Source organism: Mytilus galloprovincialis, chromosome 1 (assembly GCF_965363235.1).
Source record: "Mytilus galloprovincialis chromosome 1, xbMytGall1.hap1.1, whole genome shotgun sequence".
NCBI lineage: Eukaryota > Metazoa > Mollusca > Bivalvia > Mytilida > Mytilidae > Mytilus > Mytilus galloprovincialis.
Genome location: NC_134838.1, coordinates 104,272,812 through 104,299,274, shown reverse-complemented (window position 1 = coordinate 104,299,274; position 26,463 = coordinate 104,272,812). Strand labels below are relative to the sequence as shown.

Below are 26,463 nucleotides of genomic sequence, written 5' to 3'. Positions count from 1 at the left end.
TGAGCATGCATGTATAGAATGGTATATCTATTTAGTATATATAAAATGACTGAATAAATAGTCAACGATAAATCTTACGGGGCGATGGATCATATAAACATGATGCAGTACACTACAAAATATAATATATAACAAGTCTAAAAGGGTACAACATCACCAAAAACACAATAAAACGAACAATATGTTAGATATTTCGGATAACAGATTACATGTTTAACCCCGCCGCATTTGTGCGCCTGTCCCAAGTCAGGAGCCTCTGACCTTTGTTAGTCTTGTATTATTTTAATTTTAGTTTCTTGTGTACAATTTGGAAATAAGTATGGCGTTCATTATCACTGGACTAGTATATATTTGTTTAGGGGCCAGCTGAAGGACGCCTCCGGGTGCGGGAATTTCTCGCTACATTGAAGACCTGTTGGTGACCCTCTGCTGTTGTTTTTTATTTGGTCGGGTTGTTGTCTCTTTGACACATTCCCCATTTCCATTCTCAATTTTATCCTTCCTCGGTAATTGCACGATGACAAATGAATCATGTCAATTCAAATTAAGACTCTATCAAAATCTTGAAATTTATACAATTTAAGCGAACGCTGTCCAGAACAATTTTAATATTTCCAAACACGGCGTAAAGACTACAAAGAGATGCCAAAATAAAAATAGTTATTTACAATGTGAACTGGCACAACTCTAAATTCCCAAAGGTGGTGACAGTTGAGATGTTAAACAACTGCGTGGAAAAACAGTCCCAATAAACAGTCCTGACCGATCTAAGCTGGTATAATATTTAAAATATGACAACGGTAGAGAAATTGCAACAGCGACTGCGTATTTAAACATCCCAAAAATATAGTAATTTGATGATAAGAAAAATGAGTAATAATTTTTTACTAAGGTTAAGTTATAGAAGTTGGCTGCGTATTTACACATCCCTGCCAACTGTAATTAAAACTAGTATAATTAAAAAATTCCTGAAAAGTGTAAGAGTCCAGTACGGAATATAGTGGTATATATATATATATATATATAAATATGGATAAAAAAAACGGAAAATTGAAGAAAAAATAAAATAATAATAATACAGAAAAAAATAAAAATAAATAAAGGAATATTTAGAAAACAAAAACACAAAAAATAAAATACAAAATAAAATAAAAACGAATAATAAAAAGGACAAACAAGGGGGGAAAATTTTACTTAGATGATGATGTGTGTGCGATCATGGTTTGCCACCTAGACAATTTGAAATCTTTCCGAACTTTTATTAAATTCGAAGACATTTTTGAAAATGGTTTGGTTTTGCTCTAGAGAAAGAAGACAACTACCCGAGGTTAGTACTTCTATGTTAATTTTACAATCATTTGGAAGCCAGCGCAGACTTTCAAAAATTTTATTTCGTATGTCTGAATATAATAGACATTTAAAAAAGAAATGATAGGAATCTTCACGATTAACACCACAGCGTCAAAAAGGGTCAGAAATAATATTGACCCTATATAGATCATAGTTTAATGTAAACAAACATCACAGACATGCAAACACGACTGATTTTAAAATTCAAACAAAGTGACAAATAAATCTGAAAAAGACGCCTACAATAAAATGTTTTTGTAGGTGATAGTTAAGTAAAGTAAGTAAAACATAATTTCCATATAGATTTTCCAAATAAAATTTAATAGATATAGTATATACATATGTCCCAAGTATGAAATAATTTACCACTCGAAATAAAAAAAAATGTCGTAATGTGGAATTATTCAAGAAACATTGTAATACTCATTTTCTTGAAAATTATATGCAAGTCAAATAATTTGTTTTCCTTTAACAAAACTTTATCAAATATTGCCATTTATTACCATTTGTATGTTTGAATAATTGACTTGTGTATATACTAGTAATATATATTGTAATATATATTGTACTTTAATGTATCAATGTATGAATGTTAACTGTATGCATGTATTTTGTTTGAGGGCCTCAATGAAAATTAGACTAGTTCTAATTGAGTTACCCTCTTTAAATAAAGAATTTATTATTATTATTATTATTATTATATGTAATAGTATTTGATTTGACGGAACGTCTGTTTCGATGGTGTCGACGAAGACTAATTGTTGGTATAGTTGTTAGTTGCGTGCTTGCAAAAAGAACATGGAATCTTTGAGTGCGTCCTCTTTATATGATTGTTGCTCTTGGAATTAAGCAGGTTAGCATTATGATCATGTTCATAGTTCGGTGCTCTTGCAGTGTTGTGTATTGGTGGTTGTTGTGAGAGGTGTGGTATGCTAATGGTTCGATGGCTGTCACCAACTACAAACCTCGCCGCCCTACTTTGTAACATTTTAATGGTATCCATGTTGTTGGCAGTGTGTGATCCTATATCATTATAAAACCAAATATTAGTTGCATTTGCAATGTATACTATAATATTATTAAGCACTACTAATGTAAAAGACTTGTGCAACTTAGGAAAATTTATATTCAGAGCAATGAAGCTCAGAAATTACTGTTTTCAGTAAGTTTATATGGAATTTTTTTGTTACATATATTTGCTATTTAAAATTATATTTATATGACTGTAATTATTTTTTTGTGAATTTCATACTTATGAATGAATGAATGAATGAATGAATGAATCTCTATTGCAGAAGCATAGACATGCTATGGCAAAATTAACAACATATATTACATAATATAAAACATGAATAGACAGCAGAGAACAATAGTATAATACGATGACATGACATAATAAAGTTATGATATTATACTTGATCGAATATTCCATGCAGCTTTTACATAATTACATAATTCAATCGTAAGAGACTTACTAGGAGCTTGTAGTATATTTAATAGTTTGCGATCATTAGGCCAAGAACAATAATACTTTGGTAAAAATTGGGTTCGTACAGATCTATAAGCTGAACAAACAAGAACAAAATGATATTCATCTTCAATAACTCACATTTTACAACATTCACATAAACGATTTTCTCTAGGAATATTATTATAACGACCAACTTCAATATTTAACTTTAATGTTCCACTACGTAAAATGTTAACAGACTAACATTATTGCTATAAGAAAGATATTTTTCAATATAAAAAGTTAATTTTAATCTACAATAAAATGACAGTTTACTACATTCCTGAATAGTAGTTGACCAATTCTGCAAGTATTGATCTTTGATACGAGTTTTAATAGTATTTATACATAGTGTGGTAGCATCTTGGTTTAGCCATACATAGTTTAACCCAAGATCATATAATATATCTCGTATATTTGAAGCCCAGGGCCCGGTTGTTCAAAAGGCTGGATAAAGTTATCCACTGGATAAGCTTGTCCATTGGATAAATGTTTATCCAGTGGATTGCTATCCAGAGGTTAAATTGTGTTGTTCAAAAACTGGTTAAGGATTGTCCAGCTATCCACTGGACAAAATGTTATCCGGAGGACACCTCCCAAAACCAGAGAACTCTTAATGATATTATTCAAGCTCTGTTTGAGAAAGTACATCAAGATTCGCGAAAAGTCGAAAAATGGCATTTTCCATACATACCTTTTTTTGATAAGTTGTTCATACTAAAACAGTTCCTTTTTTTTTTACTAAATTTCAATATTAAGAACCCTGTGACACAGACGTTAATCATGTCAACATGTCTTTTGTAGCGTAAAAACTGCAAAACTTTGTTTAGAATGGAATCTCCGAGGAATGGTGGTTTCTTAACAGGAACACATTTTGCATAAGTATTCTTTACTCAACAGATGAATATTGATGTTAATTTAGTACATCTTTACCTTCAGAAACATGTATTTTGTTTTATAAATGACGAGGTCGTCGCCCTGGAATGTACAAACTAGGTGATTTAGGGGAAATTCGCCTAATTGCGGACATTGGCGATTTGCGGACGGAAAACGAATATCACACTTTTCAATAAAAATTTGAAATAAATATATAAAATAAATATATGAAAAAATGTGTTTTGTTTTTTATTTACACTCTATTTTGTTGCAATGATGATATCATGTTCATTACTTACGATTTACTTCCATGCCATGTGTTTGAAAGTACATGCTATAAATAGCTTATGTCAACAAGTTTGAAACCCGGGAAATTTGGAAAAAAATCCAAAGTCATCGTGTCACAGTCAATACACAGTTATTCATGTAAGCGTGGTAATTTATGTGTTGAAAAGAAAAAGGCATGGAGTATTATATTGAAGAACACATTTCTGTTTACTCTTTTTACTGATTTGTCTACATATGATTACAAAATATGAAAAAGCAAATGTCCGCATTTACACTACCGAAAATAACATGATAGCTGAAATGCGGACACAAGATTTTTTGGACACGTGTAGTGGTGCAGATGTGGAACATACGCAAAATTCTCTTAGTATCTATATATACATTTCTATATATATACAGTAATAATGCGAAACAGATACATAAATATGATATCAATAAAGATTTGGATTGATTTGTTTTTTATTTCATTCTTCATATAACAAATATTATGCATTTGGCAGTTTGATTTTTTCTACTGTCAACTGACACGTATTCTGCGGGTGTGACCCGAGAATTTCACTCAATTCTGAGGGATCAACCGGCACACCCGCCGGGTCATTGCATATCCTGGAATTCCGAAAATGACCCGTTTTCACCTGGATTTCTTAGCCTTCAGATTGATTTCATAAGTGATTTTTCTTTGAAATACCGGCAAATTCGTAATTCTTCCATGAACAGGAAGTTCATCTAGCTGTGTAAACTGTCAAATTAAGTGACCCATTTAGTGCATGGCTTCACTTGACAGCTTTGGTGTCAAACACATTGTTAATTAACAAGTGCCTTAGCTTTAGATCGTAAATAAAACAACTGGAGTTCCTTCCCCTTATTTGTCACCATTCAAAATTGTTCCTTAAATTTACGTTTTTGGGGTAAAAAAAGATAAAATCGAAAGCAAATAGAATGCAAATACATATTGAAAAATTAATTTTCATTATTTGTATACCTTAATAAACATATAAAATAAGTAGTAAAATTTCTTTTTTTATCTATACTTCCTTTAACTGTTTAACTTTATTTTACTATACTCTAATTTTGATATTCGAGTTCTTAATTTAAAAAAGGACAGTCATAATTCGACATTAAATTGACAACGCCCTGTTTAAAAATGAAAAAGACAAACAGTTAAACAATAATACACTTGACTAAACAGAGAACATCACGAATCCCACATTAAATATGTAAGGGTTGATAAGTAATTCAAGGACTTAAATTACATGCATGTTTAGAATAGAAACCCAATTGCACCACTCTTCACTAGTTCAAAAACTGAAAAACGTCCTGCTCAAAGCTGGGTTTTTTAGTCAGTCTAATGCTCTCTCTTTACAGAATGTCTACATGTATAGGACTTCTTGCAAGAGCAAATGGAATGAAATTAAATGTACATAAAATCGTCGCCAAAATTAAATTGCAACAATGTCTCGAAGAAGTCTGAAGAGTGGCTGTTTGACAATGATGTTGTTTGCTGTTTATTGATGAAATTATTATGTTTATCTAAACATGTATATGTATCAACACTACTATGCGAAATTGTTGAAAGTGATAAGGAAAATTAACTCAGCAGCATTGTGTTTATTGCTAGACAATTAGGTAGAAGAGGTGACGAGTTGGACATTCTTACTGTAGAAGAGGCATACGAACTTATTACTATGACAGACATTCTTTTGGAGAAATGATTATATAAAACTTTTTAAAATATGATAAAATAAAATACCATTACATCGGTTTTAATGATCTCTTTTGACTTCCTGCAAGCGTCCAATAGAAATGACATTGTGCATTGAGTCGTCTGTCTGTCTGTCCGTCTCCGTCATGAAAAAATGATGAATCGGAAAACAAACGTAAACTAGGAAACTGACAAAGTCAAGAAAACACACCATTGGTCATTTAAAAAAAAAACATGCTCCACAAGAAAATCGAAATTAATGGAGATTCTTCCATTGGTATTTAAAAAGGTTGTGTATCCATCAAAGCACATTTAAGATAGATTGGTGAATGAATCTTAGATAGACAGACCGATGAATAAATAATTTTGTATCTTGCCTAGTAATCAGTTAAATGTAAAACCATCTATCGTACTTACTGCCATTCTAAACCATGTAAATTGCTATCTATATCCGTATTTTACTTTTCTTCTATTAAAATCAAATTTAATATATTGTTGTAAAACAGACAAAAATGCATCGATATCTATACATATATTGGCAAACTGTGTGCACAACAATATTATTTTAATGGCATCGTTCTATAATTCACCTAGAGTCCGTGTCTTATTCTAAGTAAAATATGAATGAAACGACATCATAGTATAAGAATCAGCATGAGGTACGAGATATGTTCTTAATACGCTATTTGATTTATTAATATTTTTTTTATTCTAAAAACAGCTAGTTGAAAAAAATCAAAGAAACTGAAAAAAAACCGAAAACATAAAACAAAAAAATAAAAATAAACAAAAAAAATGGATATAAAGATGCATCTTGATAGACAATAGTCACAATAGAATAATCAACATTTCTGAGATATTTATACTTTTTATTATTATTTTTGTCACCTTTCCACGTGTATTACAAGTTTACGTGCGAAACCGATTCTCAGACATGCTTTAAGATGCAATGAAAGGGTATTCATGAAATTTAATCGTATATATAAACATAGTAATTTCGTTTTGAATGGCAAGAGTAGTTAAAAAAAATAAGTGTCCGCAATTTGACGACAAGGTGTCCGTATTTTAACTCCCTATGTCCGCATTTACACGACTGCGCATTTCCGCGGGTTTTAAGTATTTCCAATCTACCAATCAAGAGAGGTGACATAAAAACGCGGGAAATAGTCCGTTTGATACCCCTCTATCCTTTCCTGTCCAATGCAACCACCAGTATGTCCGCAATTGGCCTCTACGGTATCCAAACTTCCGGATTTTAAAAAGTGTCCGCAATTAGGCGAATTTCCCTATCCCCGGATTCATCTTCATTGACGCTTTTACGAAAGGTGCTTTCTTTCACGTCCGCTTTCTTTCAAGTATGGCATGCCAAATTAACATTAATGGCAATGATTATCATTGATGGTGAAAATGATTTACAGAACTATATTAATGAGGGCCTGAACAGGGTAATGGGAGCATGGCAGAGAGGGGCGGGAGAAGGGAGAGAGGGGCAGGAGAAAGGAGAAAAGGGGGTAAAAAGGAGACAAAAATGTATATTAAAATTATCAGAATTTAGCAAGAAAACAGTTATCTAATAAATGAGTTAATCAAAAGCATGAAAAGATTCAAGAAAGTGCTAATAAAAAGTAAAAAAACAAACAAAAAAACAACCCCGAGGAAATATTGAAACGGAAAGTCCTTAATCTAACTGCAAAATTAAACAAATGAATAACAACTGTTATATTCCGAATTGGTACAGGCATTTTCTTATGTAGAAAATGGTGGATTGGACCTGGTGTTATGGCTAGTCAAACCTTTCACTTGTATGATAGTCGCAGAAAATCCCCCAAAATGGCATACTAACGAAAAAAAATATTCCGAACCTCGTCACTAATTCATTACGATTTCTTATATATGGAGAAAGACTAAAAACTAACAATTTCAAGGATTATTTTGTGAGCCCGTGAATGTATAAAGACACATATCACCATCCTTGGGTTTTTTTTAAGATAAATTGCTTCAAAGTTAACCGATATGCATACAGTTTGGCAGAAAAAGGATGACATTACTAAATATAGAGTAACGTGCTTTTATCTGAGAGGTATTGAAAAAACATGTAACTGGATCTGAATGGTGTTTGGTATTTTGTTTTCATTTTCCCTGTCTGGTTTCGTAAATTTCCTATTAATTTTACTGATTTAGTTTTATTTCCAACTAACAGGGTGCACATTCTGCTTCAAAAATGTTATTGGGTGAACAGTGATTTTCAAGTACAATTCGAATTGAGTGATTTGAGGTTGCAAATGTCCAGTAGCAAATATTTCAGGCATGTTCAGGACGATACAATACAATTTAAAACTGTTGTCTCTAAAAGACGCATTTTTAATGCAGCCACCAAAAAAGGTTACTAAAAAAAACTTGTTTTTGCAAGCAGCGTTTTTCGGCAACCATTTTAAAACTCATTAGTTTCTTACGAAATTGCACTGAAAGTGTCACAAAAACTCCCCATATTTTCACACAGTATGCTGCGTTTATAGTTTGGATTTATACTTTTAAAAAAAACATCGGGAAACGGCGTGCATCAGAGTAAATCTGGGGTCACACATTTACGAGTCCTTGACAGGACTATTCCCGATTAAAATTTTTCAAAAATCGAAAATATGGGAGGTTGCCTTGAAATGTCCCTCCTAGATGGGAATGTGTATGCGTCTGATCACGTTGCAGGCATATATATTGCACCATATCTGTCTATTAATGTATCTCTGTTAAGCGCATCTCCACCTGAACAGCAGCTCGTTTAAAAAATTCGATGATTCAATGAAAACTACGACGATATTTGTCATTTTTTAATTTTTTTTTAACTATGAGCGTACCTTCGACCCACTAAAATATTTGAACTGCATCAACATTTATGTTCAAGAAACGTCTGGTATAAATATGATCGTGGGCCGTAGGTACGCTCATAGTTTAAAATGCAGAACTGCAATTTTCAGTCTGCCCTTTTCACAAATCTTAAGGTGTTTACAGCAACAGAGCATGAATAATATCAGCGGAAGTTGGAAAATCTATTGATGTTTACAAAAATATAGGCATGATTTGATTTTTCTTTAAATATAATATTATAATTAATGGCGAGTAACTTTCAATTTGAACGAAATATAAGGGGGTCGTTCTCTGATGCTTATCGTACCTTGTCCTTTAATTTATTAAATAAGAGAACTGCATGACCAGTATTTCGGATTATTCTATTGTGCTTTCCAAATCGCAGTTAGAAAATTTATGCGATATGAAAAACAACTGGTATCGTATTGTTCATCAACAGGTGCGTTGGCCGAGCATCTCTTACGTCAGAACTTTTGTCACGTCATGTAATAATTTAAAGTAACAGGCGTTCTTAAAATTTGTCCGAACCGATTTTTTTCCATTTCAATATTACGCAATAACAAGCAATGCAACTGTTAAAACATCTTAGAGTAATTTTAATCTGTGTGGCAACTGGAATGGCATAATTTCTCTGGGTAGGTCTTTTCAAATCATCATAAAGCAAAATTGTTTAAACTTCTATGCTAGCTTCAGAAAATCTTTACCTAGCCTGAAATTCTTTATATGGTTCACCGTGAAATTCACTATTTATGCGTGGTTTATATGTCTACTACACATCATACAACACATGGGCAGCCATATTTAGCCACTGGATAAGAACTTATCCGAACCCCTAGACACTGGACAAATTTTGTCCATGGTTAAGCTATTTTATCCACTGGACAATTTTTGAACAACCGGATTTGTCCAGTGGACAAAAGTTATCCAGTGGATACAGACTTTATCCTTTGGATAACTTTATCCAGCCTTTTGAACAACCATTGATAGCATCGACATACAAGAGTTAATACACATCATATACAACTTTGGGTTTATTTGTAATAATCTGTCACCAATATTTCAATATTTTTTGTTTTCTTACAATAAAAAGAGTTAAATGGCCAAGTTCGACATATAAAAAACATGTTGGTACATTTCGACTCAATTTTAACACAAATCTACAAAATCGATTATGAATAAGTTCGATATCTTTAGCACGATGGAAACCCCATATTTCTGATGCATAGCCTAAGACGGATCCGACCACACTGTCGAAAAGAAACATCTGTTCTTCTGCAGTGATAAAGAATTGTTTGAGAGAGTTCATTAAAGGTAACATGGCTCTAGATCCTTGTGGTGCTAGACGTTTTTGAGTATGTAAAAACTTTCCGTTGTAATTTAATAATACACCAAGGTACACATATAAATTAACAACTTGCAGTTCCTTGTTATCATAGTAAAAAATAGTATCTACCGGTCTAAATCCATTTCTAAATACCACTACTTTGGTTTTATCAGCGTTTACTTCGATATTTCATTAATTGCAGTAAAGTAAAAGTTTATCGAATAAGTGTTGCAGAACAGTCGGTGTTTTTCCAAGTAAAACGGTGTCGTCAGCAAAAAGTATTAAATATATAAGAATTCCATTCAAAGATATGACATCTTCGTTTACATCAGTGGAGATATCTTGAATAATGTCATTTATAAAAAATAAGAAAAGTACACCAAGATGGTTATCAAAAGCCTCCGATAGTACTCCACCAGACCGCACACGTAAACGCACAGATGAATAAATAGAATTTACCATTTTTACGAATTTACTGCTAACTCCAGATTTGAGAAGTTTATTTATCAACATTCTTCTGTCCACCTTATCAAACGCCCTTCGGAAGTCTACGAAGCCACAGTATAATTTTGATTTATGCCGAAGAGTATGTGAAATAATTCCATGTAGTGTAAATATAGCTTCAACAGTAGACCGTCCTGGCTGGAATCCAAATTGGTTGTCTATTATATGATTATCGTCCTGAGACCACGATAATAACGGTCAGTGAAAATACTAGTGAACAACTTTGACAGGATGCTTACTAATATTATAGGTCTATAATTAATCGGACTCGTAAGATTTCCACTTTTAGGAACAGGAATAACTAAACATTCAGTCCAATTTTCTGGATATACTCTGATAGCAAATATCGAGTTGAACAAAGTTTTTAAAATAGGTGCGAAAAATGAAGGACATGACGAAAACATCTCACCTACAATTTCATCGTTACCTGCACTTTTCCCGGATTTAAGTCTCTTTAGTGCTTTAATAATTTCGTCTTCAGAGATGTCTGTACCCAATAAGTCTATATTTACACCATCAAAATAAGTGTTGTTTAAAAGATCTAACACTGCATCAGATAGCTCGGATGGGTTCATACCAAGAACATTTTCAAAATAACTAAACATTGCTTAGTTGTCCGCTACACACTTTGGTTTGTTTTTTGGCTTTAAGGTTACCCAAAATTTCTTTTGGATTCGTTTTTGCAATACTACAAAGTTCCAGACCTTGTTTCCTCTTAAAATTGTACTGAGCTTTTCGTTTCACTTTATTATTGTAAGTCTGTTTTGTCATGATCATATATTTTTGTAATCTATATTTAGTATATACTAATAATACATGTACCTTTGTACATTTGATTAATGAAGAGTTGAATTGAAATATATTGAACTGCTTACACATTTACGTAAGAACAGAAAAAAAATATATCTTGATTTCATTAAATAATGATTAGTTGTTTTAATTTGGAATAATTGATTTTTTTTTTGTCTTTTCAATGTGTTTGACACTTGGGGCCAATAACTGGAATAAACATGCCTGTTTCTTATTCTATGTTATTTCAAAATGTCACAGCCCTTGTGAAATATTTAAATGTTCAGTTTTATTTAAATGCCTTAATTGTTACCGAAACATTTCATTTATCCGCGTTTGATCACGTGATAGCGACAACCGTTTTCCCAACAAACAATAATAAAGGATTAAATATTAATTGTATGTTCGGCCATGTTTTAGTACCAGTATTTTTTAGTTAAAATGGACACAATAACGGGGGTTATCTATAGGTTGTTTCAGATAGTTTTATCAGGTATGTGTATGGGCTAATTTGCATTTATTTTTCGAAATCTGTTTAGGTTATGATTCCCTTTATTAGAATATTACACAGGTCATAAATAGAGTACACGAAAAAAAAAGTTATCAATAATTCGAGGTTTGAATGGATGAATTTATTTGCAAAGCATTTACATGCTAGGGCAAAATATATACTACATATATGACACAATAATAAACAGCAGAAAACACATATCATACAAAGTTAAGTAATAATTTGACATCTCATTGTCCATGCTGCCTTAATATAATTACATAATTTATGTACCATATGAATTCTTGTTATAATCTTCAACATGCCTCAGGGTTGACTATGAGAAAAAAACCGTCACATAGGTGCTTGAGATATGGTCTTTTACAATGAGCAAAACCCATACCGTATTGCAAGCTAAGAAAAGGCCTCGACATGACAAAATAAAAATGTAAAACATTTTAAACGAAAGTATGAACTGGTTTGTTGAGCATATTTTATTATTAAAAGTTGTTTTGTATTTTCAGTAAACCTTGTAGAGGCCGCCAGATACTATAGATCATACTCTGGTTACTATTCCAGATACTACTCTCGTTATTATTCGTATTACAACTACTATTACTATAACTATTATTACTATGATTCTTATTATGGATACGACAGTACTGGCTCGTAAGTATGCTGTACTGTAGTACTGTAGTGATTTAGTGTAGGTTGATACTCAGTTAAGCCTTATTTATTTCGAGAATTGTACACTTGTTTCATTGAATGAATGAGTTAATTTGCAAAAAGCAAATACGTGCTATACCAATAAAAACATAACTAAATTACAAATATGATATTATATTACAAACATGAAATACTAGCAGAGAACAACACGTCACACATGATACAATGTAAATAATTAACTTAATGGCATTTTATATGCCACACTGCCTTCAGACAAATACGTAGTTTTATAGTCAGTGTTTTAGCAACAGCTTTTAACAATTCGTATAAATTTGGAGTTAATGCAAAAGTCTTATTACCTAATAAATTGAATACGAGAATGTTATTGGATGGAAACTTTTTCACGTTTTTTCACTCATTTATTGTCCAAGCAGTTATCGCGGTGAACTTTTGTAAGGAATGGTGGCCTTTTACTTGCCTCTAGACTATCATAAAATACGAAGATAGGGCCTCAGTGTTTTCATATTGAATTTTACTACCAATGTTATAATCGATGTGGGTGTATCTGATTTTATTGTTATCATAATTTTAGAGTTTACTTTTACATTAACATATAATCATAAATATACCATCAACTAGTAAAAAAATTCGAGTTCATTTCCATTTTTTTGTTTGATTCGAGCTTCTTTGTCACGTTTTTTTCATATTTGTTTGCCTGATATTTAACCCTGATACACAATCCGCTACATTAAAATGTAAATATTACTTTTAAATGGAAAACTAATCCACTTTTTGTTCTGCACATGTTCATATCTATTATAGAGATTTCCAAATAGAGGACGATAATGTCGGATGATGAGAAAACTTTAAAACATTAATTTCAATAATAAATACTATCTTTAATTTCAGGGCTGGTATGACCGCAGGGATAGTAATTGGTTGCATATTTGGTCTAGCTTTTATTGTTACTGTAACAGTATGCGTCTGCTATCGTGTAAGGAAAGGCAATAAAAAAACTACTGTAGTTATTAAACCAAAGCCAGTTAAGAAAACAGTCAACGTTGTTACAAGTACGTTTATATTTTAATTTTCATTTATATACACATTTCATTAATTTTATAATGACAATTTTCTAACTTTGTCAAAGACCTGACACGTGAGTCATGAACGAGTTTACTTTACGATATTTTGTTTTAGATGCAGACAAAGAAGTTTAAAGCATTGTGCCCCGTCTTGAGGAAGTCACTCAATAATATGCAGTTGTATAAACATTGATGGCGTGCATCTCATTTTTTAGGTACATTATTTGAGCCCTTCACCTTAGCCATGGTTGACTTTGAATATTATGAATAGTTTACCTGTTAAAGTATTGCCATTTTAATTTCTACATGTGCATTATACTATCTAAATTACATACAAGCGAGACATATCTCTGTGTAAACACGGGGTTTTTTTTATATGTAAATGAAATAGAAGTATATATAAGTTTTCAAGTCCTCTTACAAAATGTCATAGCTTTTTACAAGTTTTATGTGTCAGAATAACTTGATATTTTTTTTTAGCGGCATCAAATATTGCACCACCACCACCACAGCCACATCCAAGTCCCTTCCAGTATAATCCAAATATTCCTCCGCCCACATATGCATCAATGGATCCGGCCTATCCTCCACCAGCTTATAATTACGGATACAGATAATACAGATACCTGTGTTTTTATTGACAGTACAGGAACGATCGGGCATAATTTGAACAGTACTATTATGTTTAATGACTTAGTCAAAATATACGTTTATATGATTATACAGTTTTATGTTTAATGACTTAGTCAAAATATACGTTTATATGAATATACAGTATTATGTCTAATGACTTAGACAAAAATATTATTTACAATGTTGTTGTTTCACAATCTAATTAAAAACCGATCTCTCAACGCTCCTGTTTCTGATATGTCGCGTGGGAGATCTAACGAAACCCGCTTTGAGGTCACATGTGAGTGACCTCGTAGGTGTGTCTTTTTCAACCAATGAAATTGAGTCTTCCACGATCTTGTAAGTTTAACGTAAGGCAAAGGGATGTAACTCATTTTATTTACGACGAAATCGTCAGTCAAAATAATTCATAAACTTTTTTGATTGGCTTATTAATAGGTCGTCAACTCATTTGCATATCTTTAAAAATTCATAACTTTAAGTTCACTCACATGTGACCTCAAAGCCGGTTTCGTTAGATCTCCCACGCGTCATATCAGAAAACGAGAGCGATGAGAGATCGGTTTTTAATTAGATTGGTTGTTTCATGCCTTTGCTCAACCCATATACACAACATGAAATCATTATTATTTTTTTTTAATTCTCAATATTGATGTTTTGTATGGTTAACATTATTGCTACTTTATAAAATCAGGGGATCAACCATGTAAGGTTGAGCAGTCAATATAATTTTGTTTGCACCCATGCATTCTGTCGCACATGATAAGTTAAAATCCTGAAATGAGTTGCTATTTGTGATCATTAAGACATCTATTAAACAATTTTTCTTCATCTGAGACCATGATGTCAAGTATAAGTTCTTTCGAAGAAATAAACCCGTGATTAAATTGCTTCCTTGGAAGATGCTATGTAGATGTCATTGATATCCGGAAATACAAGCTCTGCAAAATTCAATAGAAAATAGATACAGACGAAAATACCAAGATATGAATAGAGAGAAAAACTGGCAAAGAATACCCTAAACTGGTAAAACAAAAAGCTTGATAATAAACAAATAGAACAGACTGAAATCATAGATCTTAATCGTAATATGCCAATCTGTTATGAACAATAATTACTTGTTTTAACTGTGCATGATCGAATCGTCATACAGTCCCGAATTTAATTATCAAATCTTATGTCTATACTCGACAAAGATCAAATATGTACACAATTTATATCTTATAATTAAAAAAAAAATGCTTATTTCAATCTGAAGATTGTCCCTTTCATGTATGATGTAATCATCGTTCTACTTTACCTTTATCAATATATTGTTTTCAATGCTTATAATGCCAAGTTTTTTTCTTTTTCCGCATTCCGTGTTATTTCGTAGTTAATATTAATTGCAACCTGCAAAATAACCGCACTGGTGTCAAAGACTATAACTCCACTATGATTCAACATACATTGATGAACTGAAACCAAGATAACAAGTATTATTAACAAAGACTTCATATTATATTTTATCTCTTTCAAAAATTAGCGGGAGTTCAACGACAAGGATTTCAGCTGTACCGTTAGTTTATTTTATAATCTTTTATAGACTGAACAAACATATCTCAATAATATATACCCTTTTTTAAGAACATCAATAATTGTTTATTTGAACAAATATTTAATGTTGTTAATGCCTCAGTTCCACATATTTCATAATTATTTATGTTTATATCGTATTTTGTAATCATCAGACACCACACATTGATGAAAGCAGCGACAGGTATTAGCATTTGTTTGGTCACGTGACAAAAACATCGATTCGTATCTAAGGACAAGAGATTCACATTTTTAAAAATAGTATTTAATGATGGGTTTTGATATCTAATAAACTGTGTATGTTGTTACATTTGTTTTCTCGTGTGTCAAAATGGGAGTTATATCATTGTTAACCAATCTGATTCTTCAATTATGTCTTGCAGGTACGTTTTAATTCTTCACTTTCTCACAACCTATTAAAACCTCTGTTATTATTTGTGGAAAGTAATAACTGAGAATCAATTGAGGGTCAAAATTAATAACAAATCTTCATTTATTGACAAAATATTGTAATAATGTGTGGATAATTGCAAGAACACACCAAGTAAGTTATAATATGACAGAATATTAACTAAAAAAAACTTTGAACACAAGAAAAAAATATACGAAAAAGGGGGGGGGGGGGGTGTCATTTCACAAGTGCTTGTGCTTACAACTTCTTATTTGTACTGTAAATATTACAGTTATAGGAGGGATCAGTTAATTTGAAATGCATTGTAATATTTACTAACTGAATAACATAATACTGATATTGTGCACTGTAAACATACAAGTATGTTTTTTTACCTGTTGAAATGTGTGTGTACATTGTCGAGGTGATTAAACCATTGATTTATTGATAGAGAAGAAATAATTTTCGACTATATAGATTTGATTTGTGTGAAACATTCCAAGTGTTCAAAAGTTTTTTTGTATTCAAATAATAAATAAATAAAGATCCCTCCGTATAAATTTTAAAAGCAGTGAACACGTCAACATTATTAGTATAAAACATAAACCTGCTCCACTAAAAACCCAAACAGTGTCCTAAATATCAAATACTGCCTCCGAATAACGTCAGAATGTAATGGTTTATTTTTAGCTTTTTCTTTATTATACCTTGCTCTTGAAAGAAATGGGACATTGTGTTGTCCGGTATCTGGTTCTTAATCAAAACTTTGGTTTAAGGTACACCGTGTACCGTGAACTTGAAACGTAGTATATTTGAAACTGGTATACAATAAGTTTTTCGGTGTGTTGTTGAGTGCTGAGCATATTGTCTAGCTATGTATTCATTTTAAAAGGGAGATGAAAGATACCACAGGCATATTCAACTCATTACTCGAAACGAATCGACAATGCAATGGCAAAAAAAGAAAAACGACATAAAGTAATTCAGCGGGACATTAAACACAGCATAGAAAACTCAATTTGAGTAACACCAACCCCACCAAAAGTTATAAGCAATCACTAGTGCTCCGAAAGAATAAGTATATGATTCTCGACATATTGCACCTAGCTATTGTAATGCTCATGTAAGTACAATTACCCGGTGTATCAAATTCGGCATATGCTATCCGAGGAAAAGAGAATGGTTTTGTGGTTCTGACAATTGCAACCGTTCTGTCGTCATCTGTGAAACAGATATACCGTTACGGTCAACCAACCGTCGCCCGTTAAAATTTCAGAGTGATGATTTCGACTTCTCATCTTGTAACTCTAGGTTTTATTGTTTTCTTATAAGCAGCAACACTCTATAAAAGAAATCATGATAAGAAATGCAAGCTCTGAAACATGGTATCAACTGGGATAAATAAACTCAAGATATGCGTTGATTAAATTTTGCTACAAGGAAAATGAAAATTCACCATGGCGAAGCTAAACTCGTCTTTTTTGTCGATTTTTTATGGCCCCGCAACAAAGTTGTCGATGCCATATATTTTAACCCTTGTCCGTCTTTCCGTCATTCCGTCATTCTATCATTCTATCATTCTGTCATTCCGTCATTCCGCAACAAACGGAGTTTTTCTCTAAACGCCTTCAGATATGGGGCTGATTTTTGGAATGTAAATTAACCATGGTGAGTTACAGATCAAGTTTAAGTTTCGTTCCGCTCTGCTAATTTTTGCCGAAATTACGGACTTTGAACTTTGATAAATTGTTGAAAATCACAGTTATACAGACTTTTTTTCTAAACTCCTTAGATATTGGGCTGATTTTTGGTATGTGAGTTAACAATGATGAGCTACAGATCAAGTTTAAGTTTCGTTCCGCTACGCTAATTTTTGTCGAAATAACGGGCTTTCGACTTTGATAACTTGTTGAAAATCACAGTTATGCGGACTTTTTTCTATACACCTTTGGATTTTGAGCTGATTTTTGATATGTGAGACTAACAACACGTTTGTGTCCACAGGTGTTGTTAAAATTGCAGATTTTTCAACTTTTTGAGACCGGGCCATTCGTGTCGTTTTGACACATCTAGTTTTATTCTCAAATGACCCTTATTGTCAATTTCTAAATATAAGTCAAGATTCGAGACAGACTTTACTGTTGTGACTGGTGAGTCCTTTATTTCAAGTTCGGTAGAATAGATACGTTCCACTTAGTTACCTAACTTTAAAATATTTAAAGAGAGGCCATCATCTATATGTAGCGAAACGTAAATAATAAAGAGATAGTGCTAGCTTTTTTCATTCTTCCGAGGAAGCTCCTGTGTGAAGTATGCCTCTTATGAATAAAGTAACAAGACGACAAGAAAAGGGGCACAGTTTGTTACCATGGGAAATCCGATTTTTTGTTTGAAAACACGTCTACCAAACGTAAAAAATATGTTGTCAATTAAGAAATCAAGCATCTTGGTGAAGTCAGTTTCAGAGAAATTATTTGTATGAATCAGAGTGTGTGTATGCCTCAGCCGTTAGGCAACGAGGACATTAAGTGTAATCATTATTCGGCCCGTCCCTCCGTCCGTCCATCCGTCCGTCCCGTTCGTCACATACGTCCTAAAAAGGTTTCGGCGTTCTCTAACTTTAGTTTGCCTCAACTAAATGTTGTAAAACTTATACACAGCTTATTACCAAAACTGGTATCAAGTTCGAAAATGGGTGGCGTCAATTTTACCGTTCATAGGTTATGCCCATTTATAGACATAAAAATTGCTGAATGTTTAAACAAATATTGCTGGAAACTGACTTTACCATGATGCTTGACTTCTTAATTGACAACATATTAATGACGTACTCATAGACCATTCAGTTTGTTTAGTTCTAATATGTTTTAACGACCTCGCATCCTCAATCCATTCTGAAAGAGTATCTACGTTATTTGTTTTCGTGTTTAGTCCATTGCCGAGCAAAATCCTCGATTGAATCCATCAATAAGGTAGTGTTTCCAATTGATGGATTTAGATTCACGATATTTCGGGTCTTTGGATAACACATTTTGCCGAGAAGTGTTATCGAGACGACAATGTTTAGGTCACCAGTAATAACGTAGCCAGCAGGATAATATATAAATGGGTAACTTGCACACGTGCATTTAGGAGGTTTAGACTCGAAGTCGTTAATATTAATATCTTGCAACACATTTTTTTAAACGCAATAGGATCTATTTCAGATCTAAGCACAAACAGATCACAAAGTATGTGCAGTTGAATATAAAGCTTATTCAAACTGTACAAATATTTTAATTGTAAATCGCAAAAGACATAATATTTAATATGATATAGTCTTCGTGTTTTTATTTCATACCCTTTTATTTCATAATATTATGTTTAAATGGTAGGGTAAAACCGAAAATCGCATGGAGGAAATACCACTCTTACTTTTATGATTAAATATGATTTTTATTTCAGTAGACCTAATGATTTTTATTTCAGTAGACCTAGCTGAGTGTGCTCGCTACTATCGGTCCTACTCGAGATATTATTCCAATTATTACTATTACTACTATTATTACAATAGTTACTACTACTACGATAGTTACTATGGATACAGTAGCTCTGGCTCGTAAGTCCTTAAAATAAGTATCTGATGTAAATTGTTTTTACTAGTATCTTCATATGACACTATTTGAGGGTGTAAGACTTCTCCAAGATGTCTTTTACATAAATTGTGTTTGTGAGTTCTAACTTAATGATAAATTGGCATCACAAATACATTTATATTTACATAAAGACACGTGGTATGATCCTTTATAGGACAATGAACCATCGATTCGTAAGACCAAAAGACGAGGATATAGAAGGTTACTGTAAGGCCTTCATTAATGAGTAAACAAGCTCTATAAATTACTGCTCTGTGTGATTTTCCTATTTTATATTTTATATACTGCTAAAGACTGACAGCAAAAATCTTACATATGCTATTTCTGATATTTGAATAAAACTAACGGCTGCAAACATTGATAAGACGTTGTTGTAGATTTAGTAGCATTTTTTGGTATTTACATCTGAAATGCCCTTTTCATACTTCATATCTGTTCGAACTCAACTCGTTGTTTTCTTTAGTAGGAGTCATCTCATGATTTATTTTGAAATTAGATGTTTCCATGTGCTTCGTATATAATTTGTAAATTTTAATACTTACTAGTACCTACAAATTTTCTGCTCTTATAGTCTCTTTTTACAAGTTGAAGGATAAAATTGAGAAAGGAAATGGGGAGTATATATTAATGAAGGAGTATATATTCCGAATTTTCCTGTTCTTATCAAAGGCACTTGTCTCAGAAAAAAATCCTATGTACCTTAATATAACACAGTGTTATATTAAAATATATAGGATTTTTTTTCTTACAAAAGTGTCTGTAGTTCTTATGTCGGAAGAATAAAATTGAGAATGGAAATGGGGAATGTGTCAAAGAGGCAACAACCCGACCATAGAACAGACAACAGCAGAAGTTCACCAACAGGTCTTCAATACAGCGAGAAGTTCCCGCACCCGAGGGCGTCCTTCAGCAGGCCCCTAAAAAAATATAATAGTTCAGTGATAATGAACGCCATACTAAACTCCAAATTGTACACAAGAAACTAAAATAAAAAATAATACAAGACTAGCAAAGGCCAGAGGCTCCTGACTTGGGACAGACGCGAAAATGCGGCGGGGTTAAACATGTTTATGATATCTCGACCCTCCCCCTATACCTCTAGCCAATGTAGAAAAGTAAACGCATAACAATACGCACATTAAAATTCAGTTCAAGACAAGTCCGAGTCTGGTGTCAGAAGATGTAACCAAAGAAAATAAACAAAATGACAATAATACATAAATAACAACAGACTACTAGCAGTAAACTGACATGCCAGCTCCAGACTTCAATTAAACTGATTGAAAGATTACGTCTTCATCATATGAATATCAGACACAATCCTTCCTGTTGGGGAAACATCTATAACTATACATTATTATAGCATGAAATCAAAACAACAAAAGGCACAGGTCATGGTAATGTGTAATCATGTTCCTTTTTCAGAACCGCTACCATTGTCGGAGCTGTAATTGGATCACTAGTTGGCATAGCATTTATTATTATTGTTATAATTGTATGCTATAGAATTCGACTGGCCAAGGCCAAGAAAACTGTTGTCTTAAAAAGAACACCACCAAAGCCCACTTTTACGCATACTACTACAAGTAAGCTCATAAATTTTAATTATTTTTTTTGTTGACTTGCTCATTGATCACTGGTAAATAAAAATAAATTGCTGCAAATCACAGGGGATAAATGTTTTTCAAACGCTTAGATTTTATTGAATTTTATTTATTAAAATATCTCTAAACTAGTCCGATATATGAGGACCTAACGTAGCATCAAAATGTTACAGACAGAGGATTTTGTGCAATCACTTTATTCTAGGCAAATCAAATATTGGAACCGAAGGTAGATGAAACAACCCTCACATTGAACTATTATTATTCAGTTTTCAAATTGAATATTATTAAATAAAATCAAAAGTTAAAAAAAAATATGCATACCTTTATTGTTTGTCCGTTTCTACGGACTTATCCCTTTCTGCATTACTAATGCAGAACGGTATACTTGTTACACTTTTTGTCAGGTTATATGTGTGAACAAAATAAATTTTAAAATAATATTAAGAATTCGAGCGGGTGGGTATAAGTTTTTCTGGCGTATAAATATTGTGTAGGTACTAATGTTGCGGGGTATCTGTTTGGCTGATCAAAGCGAGAAATTAACAGATCTATTCTAAACGAACGTGAAAGTATTTTGATACATCATGCGCATGAACCCCTAACGGTCTTACTGTCAATTTTGAGAAATCATGACCATGTAGTTGTAAATATTGCTATACCTATACGTGCCGCACTGTTTCGCTCAAATTTATATGGGACATATGTATTCAGTAAATATATCAGTACTCTACTGTAGAAGAAATTTTAACATCATATATTTTTCTTCCTTTCAGCGTTCGCTAACAGACCTCAGATAGCACCACAACAGTACCCAATGCCACCCGAACATCAACAAATACCTCAAGCACCAAATCCCTTCCAGTATAGACCAAACCTCCCTCCGCCAACCTACGCAATACAAGACCCAGCATATCCTCCACCAGCTTATAATTATGGATACCAATGACCAGAATCTCGTTCACAAAAGAAATTGTGCAATCAAATCACTATGTGATTATATATGTTAACTGTGATAGCAAACATAGGCATTAAAGACTTCAGATTATGTTGTATCCTATGTTTTAGAACTAGCATTAGTAATGCCAAATTTAAATGTTATTTACATTTTTATACATAAAGGGAAGACATTTCAACAGTGTTAGCTTGTGTTTCAGCAGATGTCGAAACTTCTGTTAGAATTAAATTTAAAAATAATAAACGTTTTTATTTTAGAATAGTGAACCTACTTGTCATTTGAACTGAAAATTATTTCAGTTGGGTGATATACTAGTAATGGACTTCTGGTGATACATGTGAAATTTAAAAAATCGTCTAAAAGAAATGATTGGCAATGCTTTTCAACATTAAAATGGAAGCACACGTTATAAATTTTATACTTTGCGATACCATACGGCATATTTTGTTAATAGTGAACAAAAAAGTAATGCATATACACAGAGGATAACATGATGAGTTTATCAGTTTGCTAGGGTTTCTTATTGACAAAATATTTGTTGACTTTGAATACTTTAACATGCGCGAAGTTACGTTTACGTCAAAACGCCCGGGCGTACACTTGAATTGGGTAAAAAAAATATTTTCATCTAAATAAAAATAAATTTTGAATCTTCTAAGTCTTTCTTCAATGGCATGTTATTGCAAATAAAAATGACGAAAATTAGTATCATATTATATATTTGTTCATTTTCTGTCAAAGTCTAAATCTACAGTGAATTCTATATACTCACTTTCCTTAATTTTTTTTAAGCAATTCATTATGTGCTAAGATTCGATATGTGGTTTGCATTTTTTGTCGAGCTATTGACATTTATGTCGCGAAAGCGAGACATTTCGGTCCTAAATTTCGTCGGCGGTGTCAATAATATAACTATATGTACATGTAGGTTCATTACGTGGTACGTGGTTAAAGTTTGAAGATACCAATAACTTTGTCAAACCTTCATAAAATTTTACGGTAGCTGGACAAAAACTGTTTATGGTCAAACGAGTATTGAGAGCAAAATGAATAAATTATATATGATGAGTTCTGTATTTTATGAATAAAAGGAATTTCTATTTCCATCAGTTTACAATCTTGGGTTAAAATTTGTTAAATATCAATTATTTTTTTAAACCTTCGTCGAATTTAATTAAACTTTCTTTAAGGTTTTTTTTTCAGTCATGGTTAATTTCTGTAACAAATTTGTTTTCGTTCATTTTTGAGTTTTATACTGACAGGCAATGGCCTGGTCACCGTTTAATAACATATTGCACAGGGAGGCAAGCTTTCAAATACTTTCTTTTATTGAAATGAGATTACGACTTCGGCTGAGAGGGCATGGTATTCAGTAAGAAATATGCTTATTATTTCAGTTATGTGTCCCTTTTGAATTTGTGCCTCGAATTTGACATAAGCGGTCATCTCCGTCCCAGAATCAACGACAAACGATACGATTTTAATTTTGAAATTATTAATTTCCCCAACCTTAGTAGTAATATACCAACTTCATCTGCATATGATATGTACTTTCCCCTCATTCTGTATTCAAGAGCTTGCAGCTGCTACTCAGTAATTGTAAAATTGCCGGTGTCTGAGCAGAATATTGATAATCCAGACCTAAAATTGACGTATATACATCCCTTTGTGTTACTGTGGTTCGGTAAATTTGAGTATTCTTATCTCTCGTTTTCGCTTATGTGCTTTGTCTGTCTACAGGCTTTTTTGTTGTGTTTCTTTGTTTGTTTTTATAGTGTTTAGAATGATACAGCCACACTGTTTTGAATTTCATTCTAAGATCATAACAAATGTTGACTTCAATTCCCTTATTTTTTACATTGAGTTTTACCTATTATATCTGTTTGTTTTGTTCACACTTCGTTGTCAATATATATTTATATATATATATATATAAACGAGTCTAAATTGAAAACTACGTTCAAACCTATGATTGGGTTGGATAAAAACCGCAATTTTTATACGTGTGCATGTAAAACAAATTTCGTTGTAGAAGGGTCTAAATACAGCACAAACAACATTTTCCAAAAGACCAAAAAAGTGAAAAAGTATATTTAAACAAAACGCATTTGACTAACAGGTCGAAAAACTGATGTTCTTTAACCCTGCTGACTGCCATTGGTGATTGCCAAATAAAATTGATCACAAGATGTAACAAAATGGATCTTAATATAAATTTAATACTAAACAGAAAACAATTAACGTGTGATATATATATATATATATATATAATATAATGGAATTTTATACGACTGCCATACAAGTGAGAGGTTTAGCTAGCTATGAACCAGCTTTAATCCAACACTTTCTACATAAGAAAACGGCTGTACCAATTCAGGAATATGACAGTTGTAATATGCATGCACAGACTGTAAAATGTATATCCTACTCTTTTGTTTTAACTTTATACAAGAGAAATAACTTGGCAAATACCTGCCAAGCACAAACAACAAGTAATCTTCAGTATCCAGAAATTTGTTGTATATATGTGTAACTGATGGAGAAAATAAGGTTGGTTTCCTGCAACTTTAATAAATCAACTATATTTTGTGTATATATTAATGATTAAAAGTTGTACATATCTACCTGATAGGATTCACCGGACCTCAGTCTTAACTTTATTATTGATGGGATTTTTGTTATACCAGTAGCTGTCTCAACAGAACAAATTCTACAGTACTTGAGAGAATTAGTTTGAGACCAGATTTCTCTGTAATTCACGTATAAAACATGTTACCCTTTTTTATAAGAATTATTCACTGTAGAAATATTAATTACGTAAACAAACCTTGAAAGTCCTCTTACCCTTGCATCTCTACACAGATTTGTACATAACTTTGGTAAATACTTTATATCAGTAGTACGTTAGTATCTTGATTAAGTTTATAAAACAGTGCCAATTGACAATTTCTATGGGAGTGATCACCCTTGGAAATGTAAAATATACAAAAATTGCCTTATAGGCATCTTCATCTTTTATATCAGTTCTTGGTGAATTTTGATTATTTTTTTCTTTTTTTTAGTTCACAACAAGTGCAAAAATTAGTTTGCTGTTGAAAATGTATATCAGGTGAAAAACTGCATTGAAAGTACTTTACAACTTGAAGATGATCAATAAGGGCCTTTTGTCAGAGCAAATTTACTAAAGTATTACTTCATTAATGATGAATTAGGGGATTAAACTGATAAACAAATGATAGATGGTAGACACTAATTCTCTTTGTATATAAGAATTTACATTTTACAAATATCAAAATTTCCGATAACTTCATCATTCATAGACTACAGGAATGGTTGTTCCTTTACAATGACTAAAAAATTAAACGATCCCTCTCATATAGAATAATGTTACAATTCTTTGAATAGTGAAATTCATTTGTAAAATCAATTTTCTTGACTACCAAATGTTTGTTTGATCACATCTGAACCATGATCAATGTTTCAGGTGAGACATGTGTAAAACTTTATCATTGTACCTGTACTTTCATTTTAATGCTTTAAACTATAAACTTTCAATTTAATGTTTAGAACTTCAATCTTCAATGGTATAAAATAAGTGACCATTTGACATAAAAGTCAACCTTAATCAGATCATTTTCATGCTGAATTAAATATAAGAGCGTGAAATCTCCATGTTTTCCAAACAGACTAACACTAACAATGTCAACCTGACTTTTCTAATGGCTTTATCCATCCTCAAAATCAAAGATTAAAATATATCCAACTGCAATTTGTATGTGTTGATATGAAGAGGGTGTATCAGGTTGTTTAGATTGCAATGGAAATAAGGTCTTTGAACTAGCTGTCAGATAACTGCGAGTACTCATAGATCTGTTCATTGTGTCTTTTGGTGTTGGGATTTATAAGTACCGGGCCACGTCCACTTGAATTTTGTCCATCTAATGAGTTAAGCCTTTTTCAACTGATTTTTATAGTTCGTTCTTATGTTGTACTGTTATACCACTGTCCCAGGTTAGGTGGAGGGTTGGGATCCCGCTAACATGTTTAACCCTGCCACATTATTTATGTATGTGCCTGTCCCAAGTCAGGAGCCTGTAATTCAGTGGTTGTCGTTTGTTTATGTGTTACATATTTGTTTTTTGTTCATTTTTTTACATAAATAAGGCCGTTAGTTTTCTATTTTGAATTGTTTTACATTGTCTTATCAGGGCCTTTTATAGCTGA

At 32.3% G+C, this 26,463-nt stretch overlaps 2 protein-coding genes across 2 annotated transcripts; both read left to right on the top strand.

The window, feature by feature from the left end:
- Positions 1 to 11,568: 11,568 nt before the first annotated feature.
- Positions 11,569 to 14,250, top strand: LOC143052710 (uncharacterized). The gene is made up of 4 exons (XM_076225839.1): positions 11,569 to 11,698; positions 12,220 to 12,364; positions 13,271 to 13,431; positions 13,924 to 14,250. Exons 1-4 carry the CDS (start codon positions 11,647 to 11,649, stop codon positions 14,058 to 14,060), a joined length of 495 nt encoding a protein of 164 aa, XP_076081954.1. The 5' UTR covers positions 11,569 to 11,646; the 3' UTR covers positions 14,061 to 14,250.
- A 410-nt stretch (positions 14,251 to 14,660) lies between these two features.
- On the top strand, positions 14,661 to 22,230 carry LOC143064372 (uncharacterized). The gene is made up of 4 exons (XM_076237191.1): positions 14,661 to 16,034; positions 19,511 to 19,640; positions 21,103 to 21,263; positions 22,058 to 22,230. Exons 1-4 carry the CDS (start codon positions 15,983 to 15,985, stop codon positions 22,228 to 22,230), a joined length of 516 nt encoding a protein of 171 aa, XP_076093306.1. The 5' UTR covers positions 14,661 to 15,982.
- Positions 22,231 to 26,463: the final 4,233 nt, after the last annotated feature.

What these genes read in the sequence shown, in the direction of transcription:
- LOC143052710 (XM_076225839.1), top strand. Translation starts at nt 11,647, where the DNA reads ATGGACACAATAACGGGGGTTATCTATAGGTTGTTTCAGATAGTTTTA. An exon ending in GGATACGACAGTACTGGCTC is followed by an intron (nt 12,365 to 13,270) that starts GTAAGTATGCTG and finishes CTTTAATTTCAG; the next exon opens with GGCTGGTATGACCGCAGGGA. An exon ending in AACAGTCAACGTTGTTACAA is followed by an intron (nt 13,432 to 13,923) that starts GTACGTTTATAT and finishes ATTTTTTTTTAG; the next exon opens with CGGCATCAAATATTGCACCA.
- LOC143064372 (XM_076237191.1), top strand. Translation starts at nt 15,983, where the DNA reads ATGGGAGTTATATCATTGTTAACCAATCTGATTCTTCAATTATGTCTT. An exon ending in GGATACAGTAGCTCTGGCTC is followed by an intron (nt 19,641 to 21,102) that starts GTAAGTCCTTAA and finishes TTCCTTTTTCAG; the next exon opens with AACCGCTACCATTGTCGGAG. An exon ending in TTTTACGCATACTACTACAA is followed by an intron (nt 21,264 to 22,057) that starts GTAAGCTCATAA and finishes TCTTCCTTTCAG; the next exon opens with CGTTCGCTAACAGACCTCAG.